The following is an 11,138-nucleotide window of genomic DNA, read 5'->3' as shown; positions in this document are numbered from 1 at the left end:
AGCAACACCTTTAGCTGCTAAAACCTTTGGGTGAAATATCAGACCTCTGATTCATAAAGCACAGTAGCAGCTAATATATATATATATATATATATATATATATATATTTATTTTACACATTACGCAATCAATATTTTAACTATACCCATTCAGAATGAAACAGAAACTGCACAGACTTACTGAGGTATTAATTCTTAAAGTATTTCTTACCAGCCGCCCAGCCTCATTGTTGTGCAGGTCAATGAGCGTCCTGATGTCACTCTTGCCCCTTTTCCTCTTCGCATCCATAAACTGTTTCGACTTTTCATAACCAAACTCCACATCATCTCCGCAGCCCCCCCACTCCCACTTGACTCCATCCCCGGAGGTGGAGGATGAAGACGGCCTTGGAGGTGCTCTGTTCCTGGTTGCTTCACAGCCACACAGCAGGAGGTCTCCCATACTGCAGGCCTGGGTCACGGCGTGGGTCACTCCGGCTGCTGTGATGGCATAAACAAACGCTGTTTCCCGAATATCTACGATACAAGGGTAAAGCAAAAGAAGGTGTTTTAACTTGATTGAAGTTTGATTGGTTTCTACAATGCAGGATACACTGATATTTGTGGACATATAGAGAAATAGAAAGTTTAAGAATAATTCACAATCAGAATGTAGACAGGCACATCATCATACAATGATGATTTGCTGGGCTGCAACTCAGTTTTTCTACTCATAAATCAGAAAAAATATTTGATTAATTAATTGTCTTTTAGTTGTTTCAGCAATTTTTTGCACACACACACACACACACCAACACACACACACACACACACACACACACACACACATATTTATCATTCAAGAATTGATTTAAAAAAACACACAAGGACACAAAGACCTAGAGGAACACTGATATTTGGTATCAAAAACTAAACTGACATTTAGAGCATTTCTGCATGAATAACAGTTTTCAGCAGTGGGACAGTGAGTCATTTCTGTAAATTACTGAGAAATCTGCTAATTGTCAGTACACCTAGGATAGCCATATATCCTCTGAATGCTCTATAGAGTAGGTCTCTAGTTTGTGGTTGTAAAGTTCCAGGAGGTTTTCGTTACCATCATTACACATTAATACCATTGGGTTCATGAAGTCCACTCTAGTCTCATCCAGTCTCAGCTTTTCAGTCATACTCAGTTTGTGCAATTCCAAAACTGTTTAGGGACCCAAGTATGTAGAAATATTCAAATACAATCCGCAGAAACAACACATTTATACTGTGTGAGCAAAAACTGCATGGGGTGGGAATAAACTGGGCATGTCTGTAAGGGGGAGACTTGTGGTTACCCATAGAACCCATTTTCATTCATATAAATTCAAAAAAAAAATTCGGACCAAAATAATATAAGGAAAAGCATATTGAATATTAAGTCGATTGGTTGTTGTGTGCGTAAATGTCTATATGTTTATATGTACATCTGTAAATGGTGTCTATGTGAGTACGTGTATGTATATATGCATCTAGCCTACGTTGTTATATGTTTATTTTTTGGTTCGAAAAGAAGAAATTAATAAATAAAATAAAAAAAGGTCAAGGTGCTGCTTTGAAAATGGCCATTTCAGTTTTTCCTTTGCTTTTCCTCTTTCCCTCCCTTCCTGACAAGATAGTTTTCTCATTTGTTTTCTCATTTGATATGATACCGTCGATATGATACCGTCATCACTCTATGTGGTGTTTAAACTGAGCCAGCTACAGCGGCAGATTGAGTAATACTTACACATTACACCACACCACATTCAGGCATCTGTTGATAATACTCCTACTATCCATCACAGGATAACAACTGGGGAAAAGACAGAGCACTCAAAGTGACAATGGCTAGTTTCCATCCATCTATCCATTTATCCAGACATCTGTCTCTTCATCCAGTCAGTCAATATTGCAGCTATATGGAACAGGATAAAAGCACCTTTCTCTCAATCCTGGTCCATTACTACAATCTCAAGCGTCACTGGATTTGTGGTGCTGAGAGGACGGCTATTTCACCCTCTCTCATGCACACTCATACACACCGCAGCTGCTGGTTTATTTCGAGTGCAGAGCTTAACACTCCTGGCTGAAGGCATGTCCAACCACAACTGCAAATTGATCGTCTGTCCTCGCCGGTGGCTTCAGCATCGTTCTCACCCTCGGCTCAACACATCTTTATCCTCGGTTATTGCAACTATGAGAGAATCTCAGAAGCCTACTGGGCTCAAATAAGAGAATGCTTCATCATAAATATCTTGGCCATTCTTTGTCCTCTTTGCCCAGTGACTTTCATTTTCTTTTCAATGGTAAAGCACTAGTCATGAAAGCCTTTCTTTGATGGGAGATCTTTATGAAAGTTGATCCAGGACAAAGCGACTATCTGAAACCTTCCAGATTATTCAAATAATTTTAAACCTCTGTGTTCAATCACTGGGATTAGATTAAACATTGCTTAGGAACAAATTAGTAATAGATATAGCAAAGAATAAAGCTGGCAATATTGTAGATTTTTTATTATTGGAAGCAAATTCTTGAAAAAGACCCTCAACTGAAACTGATGCTACTAACAAGGAGCCAGATATAGCCAGATATAGCCTGATATATCTTATTGACAGGTGCCACAGAGCTGTGGTTCCTTCATACCCCTTTAGGACCAAGGCAGTTCCAGGGCCGGTTCAGAGCCGGTGCCTAATCTTGAACCAGTTCTTTGCTTTTTGACACAGACTCTTTACTGGTCTTTAACCACAAACCACTTGTTGTTATTATACCTGCTAAGAGAGCGGAGACGTATACAGTGTAAGCAGTAATGACTTGGCGCTGTGGAAAAACAAACAGGTTCTGAGCCAGTTCACAAGTTGAACCAACTACAAACCAGCTCCAGCCCAGCAAAAGAACCAGGTTCACGTTGGGGTATCATTGAGCTGCTCTCATACCAAATAACAAAGCAAATTTTCCCCAGCTGCTTTGTAAAAAGACTCTTCTGTTTGTTTTTTTAATGGACTTTAGGTTGATCAGGGCTATTCTATGCAGGAAAACTCTACCCTCTAACTCTCAACCCTGGCACTGTGTCACATGAATTTTCACTTGAGTTGAAAAATTTCAACTCCAGCTGATACAAATTTGTGTCTATTGACGTCTTTGCATTGCCTTTGTATGTAATCTCTTTCTAAATTTGCTTTGCGTTGGTTGCTATGATGAGCATGAACAGATGAACAGCACCGTAGGTTATTTTGATTCACTTTCACACACTCTCCTGCTGCCATCAATACTCCCTAGGGGATTAAATGTGTATTCATCCACTGCTGGAAATAGTCCCAAAAAAGCACTATTTACTCTAGTTTGAGTAACGTTTGTTTTTTCGAACTTGAGATATACTGTATATTTGTCACCTGTTCAAGATTTATTTCTTAAGTAGGAGCGAATGGGCTTGGGGCTGGGTGCCACAGCACTGAGAGACAGATTCATGTTTTGCTGAATTTTGGTCTGGTCATGGAAATTGTTGACAATAAGAGTGTGTAAATTTTGCCTAGAAACAAGTAAGCATTGGGAATTGTTCAGGACATTGATGATTTCAATGGCAGAACTCTGCCTAGATAAATGGGAAACTTGGGACTGAGTATATGTCTGAGAATGAGAGGGAGAAAAAGAATAGCCACTTAGCAAGCCATTGTATGTGTGTGCGGAGACTAAGTGGACTAAGAGGACTTTTATTTCTAAGAGCTGGAAGGCGGTGAGCGTGCAGTCACCACCATCAACACTGCCAACTCCATATCGCATGATTCAGTGAATGGGATTCATTAGGAATGGTAACACACACACACACACACACACACACAGAATGGGTGGCGTGCGACGAGACCTGCACACCCCAGCACGCCGTGATATCATTACCAGCTGTACACCCCAACACCCAGAGATGTCTCAATGCAGGCAAATTCATGGAAGTTTGAGTGCATGTGCATTAGTGTGCATGTGTGTGAAATGTATTGTTTTATAGAGGTTTAAAGCATTTATTGTGGCGCATCTAGAGCATTTCTGCAACTCTGTGTGTGTGCATGTGTTCTGTCCTTGCAGCTCAGTTGAGACCACACCTTGCTGTTCCTGCTGTTCAGCAGAATATGGCTGAGATTTCCAGGAGCAGCAACATACTCAAATCAAGATGTGTCATCTCCAAAACCTCTTGAGATTTACTTAGAGACGCATGTCTGGAACATCAGCACACAACTCAATTCAGGCATTTTTCCCAGCAGACTTTTGACTTGTCATTGTTTGAAAAGCACAGGTGAATTTAATAACATTAATGATTGATGACCTGGTATGGTGCAGAACTGAGCCATTTTTAATTTCACCTGTGCTTTGCCTACATGTAAAAAATGTCTGCTTTGTAAAAGGTCTATAAGTACAATATGTTGATAGCAACATGAGCTGTGTCCAAACAAGCTGGGAGCCCTCATACGTCCTCAGATGCACTGATGAACACTACATTTAGTACAGGGAATCTGCACGAGGACCATGTCATGTTGACAGATGCTTAATTCAAGCAAAAACATACTTGGCCTACTTGTCACTGAAACTGTTATTTTGGTTTATTGAAAAAAGTGCCAGTAACCTGAAGCAATATACCATCCAACTAAAAGTGGACAAACAGAGAGGGACAACACAGTTTTTTATAGAATAAAGAGAGAAGAGTATTGTTATCCCTAAAAGAAGCTATCAAAATTCGGATGATTTGAGGCACCCTGTTTCATATTTTCCTCGGAGACATGAATTCCAAACAAATTCTCTGCCACGGCGGGTGTCTGGGCCTGTCTACGTCTGCTTCTAATTCCAGAAGGCCCTTCTGCAGGAATTAGCACATATTCTTTTAATACTCTGACTTTTAGGCACAAGATGTGAAAGCTGATAGTACTTCCAAAATAAAATCATGTCACAGTCCAACTAAGCATGATTAAATATATTTATTTTCTTATAGAAAAGGTGTTAACTCTGAGGATCATCTGTTTTAGTGTATTTGGTGGCGCCTACAGCAACTGGTGGTCACATCAGGTGCTTTTGATTAAAGCACAAAATGGACAAAGATTAGAGCATGCAGTGAGGACTAGTAGACTGCAGTGCATCCTGCAGCATCGAGTCTGACAGAAAGTCTCAGAGAAATTGTCTGAGGCTGACTGTGGGCATCATCAAATTAGATAAGCTGTCATATTAGGCAAGAGCTTATCTGTAAATGTAAAGACACAACTATATGAGCTAAGTAAGCTATTAGACAAAAAGTACAACCAAACAATCATAAATGTACAGTACAAGAAAAACTAGTGAGAGCCAACCTTAAACAGGTGTGGGCCAATTTTATAACATGGTCAGTTGTGATAATTAGGATGTCAAGTGACATCATTATAGAGTGACAAAGTCCGCGTAGAAAGACTCAAACATGGATTGCTGTAATCAGTTCCTAACGGTCAGTAGGGAACAATAGTTGGGATGGTTGCATTGCAACAATTGTTCCCTAACCATAACCATGTTTATTATTGTAATCATAAGGGGAGTATAAATGCATGTCTCATTTAACCAGATAATATTTAATATTATTTGGCATTGGGTTATTTCGCTTGATACCTTGACGGTTCCATACCTTGATGGTATCAAGTACCAATACCCTGCTGTGTTCTCGCTACACCTAATAGAGTTGTTTTGTGCCTAAACCTAGCCAAACCTTAACTATAGCATTATCACATAATAAAATATTACATCAGTAAGTATTAATCTACAACAGTGATTTGCAATTGTTTTGGAAAACAAAGACAAATTATATTGTCTTGCCAGTAGAGGGGGTTAGACCAGAAACACTTGTGCGGACAAACAACATATTTTTAAAAAGGAAAGCTGTCAGGACATCAACTTCTCCCTGCAAAGCTACCCACAGCTCCTGAGCACTGTGCCACCCCAGCATGAACGCACATATTTGGTAAATACATTATTGGTTAGAACACCTGAAGACAAATGGGATTATTACTAAGTAGGCCAGAAAAGAAACTATGTGCAGGTGTAGAAACCCAACACATTGCAGCAGCCTTACTCAATGATGCCAAAACACTTCACTGGTAGTCACAACAGCCTGACATTTATCACTTTATTAATTTATGAATGACTCTCTGTGTGTACTTGCTTCATTTTTGCTTAAAATGATACGTCACATAAGTCAAACCTTCAAATGTTTTCACTGTCAGGTTTGGGGGTCATATTGTACAGTACAGTGGATACACTTACTTACTTTTGATACCAATGAAATACAAGAAACAAAACACTGTGTGTCGAAGTGTAAACATGTCTATACTTGTGTGTCTACCTGTGAAAATCATTAATGAGAAATTGTTTGACATGTTCATGAGGACTGGTTTAATTACTTTGCAGCCACTGTACAGCCCAAAGCAAGAGCCCTTCTTTATTTTACAGCAGTACAATACTCCACACACACGCTCTGCACGATCTATAATGGCTTTCAAAGAGCCGCAATATCCCTTATGTGATTACCAGCATCACTGTATGCTGGCTGTCTCACACTGCCAGGCAGCACTGCTCCAGGGTCTGTATGTTATTTAAACACAGCAGAGATCAAAGAAAAAAGGATAATAAGTACCGATTAATGATGAGAAACCAGAAATTTGGCCTTGGTTTGAGGCTGAATGTACGTGAAAGGTTCGTGTCCAGGGGAGAAAACATTTCAATTCCAATGCAAAATAGGTTGTCATCCTAGTGTCGACATGTTCTTTCATTCAAACTTGTTGGAATAAAGGTGTGAGATGGCAGTGTTTCAGTAATGTTGTGAAATCAACTTAAACCCCTATTATACAAACACACGAACACACACACACACACACACACACGCACACACACACACACGCACACACACACACACACATATTTATTGCAACAATATTTATTCATGCCCACATAAAAAAGAAAGTACAAGGGTTCTTGCACAATGGACATAAATAATGCCAGTGCAGTTGACAATAGGAGTCAGTCAGTTACAAGGTGCCTGGGCGGCTGAACACAGTTACATATATGATGACCTACAGGTCAGATAAAAAGCAGACATCAAACACACACACACACACACACACACCTCTCCCTCAGCTTTTTTTCAAGTGGCTTCATGCAAAGTCAAAAAGTAGAAATTTGCACCATGTTACAAAACACAACTCATGTCTGGTGAAGGTTAGCTAAAGAACATACCACACTAGTGCTGCAAGGTTTGTGTTTGAATTGTCGGTGAAGATAGCCTGGAGATATTTTTGCATGGTGGGAAGCAAAAAGGGATGTTTCATCCAACTTGGTTGTCCTCCCAAACACCCTGAGGCTTTGTTTTCACTGTACAGTTATAACCCTAACATAAACACACAATGAAATATTCCAAAAATCCAGTCCACAAAGGCAACCGAGGTTGCACACACATCATCATCACCATATACCTAAACTAATCAGCAAACTTCAACTTCAATGCTGAAGTCCCAGAAACTGCAGTTCATCGAATGGCCACTTGAGGCTGTGTCCAAAAGGGAGTCAATCCCCATAGACACCCATGTTAAAAAGCCCATCTTTACAGCAGAAATAAACATGTTCACAGCCTGGTATGAATAACAGTTTTTTTTCACTATCTTTACTGCCATTGCATAATTAACAGCTTCACATAAGCTCTTTTGAAACCTAAGGGTGATGTCACAGAAACTATGTCTATGATTTAAACCAGCATTTACACTATATGGTAATGAAATTAATTATGAGGTTTTTCTACAAGGTTTTTACTAAAACCATTTTTATAACATGCATTTGAACACATAAAAATTTAAATAAATTTTGGGGCACCAGATGCAAGATGAAAAATTGTGTGAAACTCACATTACGGACTGATGACATAAAACTTGTTTTAGTCAAAAATATTATCATCATTGTTCACAGTGATACAAACAGTGGTTGAGAGTGTCATATTCTACAGTTAAATAAGACAAGCAATCCAGGATGAAAGGAAGACCCAGCTACATTTAAAGCCCTTTTTATTTTTTATTTTTGAAGAAACAGGCAAAAAAGCACGATGTGAACCCCTGCATTGATTCCACTGGTATTGTCTGATTTCTTGTCTCATGTCATCAAAAATAATTTGAGTCTATTATCACGTAACATCTAAGTAGAGGTCAATGAGGTTAAGTAAACCACTTAAAGAGAGTGAGCATTAAATATAAAGGCACTTTTGTTTTGACATTTACTGCTACCAGTTCATGATAAACAGCCATTAAGAGCAGATCCAGGTAATTGAGGACAAAGTCTTCAAAACAGAGGAGCACTTTGGCCTCCCTTATAGACAGGAAGGAATTTATGATTAATTGCAAGTCTGACTTCTGCTGGTAGATTCTTGTCCCCTTTTCCCTCTCTTCCTCTCTGTCGCAATCTATCTTGTCTTCATTCTTTTTTTCTCCCTTTTTCTTTTCCTGTCAGAAACACTGGCAACACCTCCAGTGTCAAATGAGATAAGAGAGAAAAAACATGCTTTTAACACCGTAGAGTCAGGTTCAGCTGTATGAGTTACTGACAAATAATGTAACCTTTTATGATTATCTGAGGCAGCTGGTGGCTGGTGTCCTTTAATGTGGGGTGTCACTTTTAAGATGAATCATCCAGGATGGTTTTTGAGTGAAAATATACCTTGTATGGTTTAGAGAGAGGAGGCTTTCAAGAAAGAGTCATTTATGCATTTTGAGTGGCGGAAGATCTTATCAAGAACCTAAAAAAAAATTTGGGCATCAACATCTCTTCTAAACCTAAGAAATATTGTAGGTTATGTTAATGTATGCAGATATCAGCTTCCTGACTGAAACATGCAGCACAACTAAGTTAAATATCTGCAGTGTTCAGAAAAGGCGGCAATCTCCGTGTCTGAGCATGGAGGCCAACCAGGAAGTGCTTTAAGCCTGCAATCCACCGAAAATTCCAGTAGGGGGTGCTAAGTTTGGCTGCAAAAAAAATCTGCCCATTCATTTCAGTGCAAAATTTGAAAACTTCTCACTTGATTTATTACCTCAGAAAAAAATTTCAGGACAACACTATGGTCTCAATTGCTAGTAAAAAAATCATCTTCAAGCCCTATTTAGAAGAAAATAGAAGATAAAGAATCGCATGATTTGAGGCGTGGCTACCTTTGATTGACAGGTCACTAACAAGGCGAGACGTCATCAGGAGAGAAGCAGAACAATGCGTATCCACGGCAACGTGTCAATAAAGTTATATATAACGTTATATAGATAGAAAAGAGGACGTTTATCGATTTGGTCTCATAACTTTGACCCTATCACTGTATTTTCACTTAATGACAGTTTATTTGAACGTTTTGTTCAGTAAACATGTCTTGTTCAGCGTTTGGTTGGACTAACAAACACTCCAAGGGGTTGCTGCTCAGTTTTCTGAGGTAAGTAACATACATTTTACAAATTCTGAGCCCTATAGATGACACTTTCTGTTCAACTTGGGGTTGATTTTAACATCACGTCCTGATGTAAGGGAGAAGGCTACAGTTTTGTTTCAACAACTTGTAATTTAACAATCAGCGGCTAAAGCTTTCAAATAATAGACAGGTCTGGTGTGATTCCAGGCAAGTACATTTCCAGGTTGTTTGTGGTTTGGGCACAGATTTTTGGACTTCTTCTGCTAAGGTATAGACTTACTGTAGCAGTTCAAAGTTCAAAGGACGGGTAAAACTATTTTTTGACAGTTTCGTTATTTTAAATTTCGTTTGAAAATGTCAACATTTTCTTCCCAGTACAGCAAAATGTTATGTTTATAACACAGTCAAAAGTTTCAAGAGTATTCTACTTTCTGAAGGGAACTTTGATAGTACTGACTATGGGCCAAGAAGTAATCACAGGTTTTCCAAAATGGGAAGAGTTGAAAATAACAATTCAGTATAAACTGTTGTATTACCGCATGGAAATAATTAAAATGTCATGTGACACTGCCTTGAGATGTTAATGACAGGCAAGCATGAAACTTCAGTGTGCACATCTTCTAGCAATGAGACCCAAAATGGGTTTAATAACATGCTTTACACTCTTGTTTGTTGTATATTAATCTCAGTTATTCCCTGTTTGTTGACTAAACACAGAGATAAAGGCTCTCTGTAGTGCCAGTCAAAGAAAAGACAGGCAACTCTCTATGAATCTAATCATACAAGAGAAAAACCAACACAGTAATTGGAGAGGACCCAGCGGTGACCCAACATCAGTTATATTACAGACTTCAAAGAGCTGGAGGAAGATGTTAAGAGATCTTAAGAGAGATGTTAAGAGAAAAGGGCAATTTTAGATGATCAATTCATGCGTGCCCAATCTGATGAATAGGAGAGTCAGTCAAGTGTGAATACGTCTGGTCTGAGATACAACAGCTGCCCTTGTCTGTTGGAGTGCCATGAGACAGGGATCTGACCTCAAGTTGACGTAAGGCCGTCAGCTGCGGTGGTGAGGGCCTGGGTTCAGATCCTAAGGTACTCACGGCTGAAAAATGGGACATGACAATATTTTTTAATGTGTTTTATAAAAACTCTGTGAAAGGCTTTTGGAAGGGCTAACGGAGACAGCCACAAAGATGATTATGGGAACTTCCCAGCATAAGTCTAGGTCAGGGGTCACTTGTCTTTATTTTTAACCAACACGTCCTCATACTGAAACGACAACTGAAAAATAAGTTGTTTGCCGATGGCTCTCAAAATCACATGCATATCTGAATATGAAATTATGGCAAAGTGACATAGTTAAACAGTTAAATCGTGAATTAACAACTTGGTTATGTTAACTACTTGGCAACAGAACTACTTAGTTCGGAAGGAAAATACACTGTTATGTTGTTATTTAAGTGTACATCATGAAACTTAGCAATGTCACTAAATGTAACAAAACCAACAGTTAACATAAAATAAGTCAACATTGACTTTTCATTGCATAGCCAGCATGAATACCGGACCGCTGGATGAAAGTCTTGTTTTTTTGACCCATCCATCCATCCCAACCTCTTACTTCCATGGACTTTGTCGGTCTTTATATTAACTTTCTTGAGTATAAAAATTCCTAATACCACTACAGAAGGTAG

General features: G+C 39.0%; 1 protein-coding gene across 1 annotated transcript in view; it reads right to left on the bottom strand.

The window, feature by feature from the left end:
* The window catches only part of wnt6b (wingless-type MMTV integration site family, member 6b), a 31,488-nt gene that overhangs the window by 6,192 nt on the left and 14,158 nt on the right, over window positions 1-11,138 (bottom strand). The window contains exon 3 of the mRNA XM_059343362.1: window positions 211-515. Coding sequence (XP_059199345.1) covers window positions 211-515 — 305 coding nt within the window. The remainder of the gene's footprint in view (window positions 1-210; window positions 516-11,138) is intronic.

This window comes from Centropristis striata, chromosome 10 (assembly GCF_030273125.1).
Source record: "Centropristis striata isolate RG_2023a ecotype Rhode Island chromosome 10, C.striata_1.0, whole genome shotgun sequence".
NCBI lineage: Eukaryota > Metazoa > Chordata > Actinopteri > Perciformes > Serranidae > Centropristis > Centropristis striata.
This window is presented reverse-complemented; position numbering and strand designations above follow the sequence as displayed.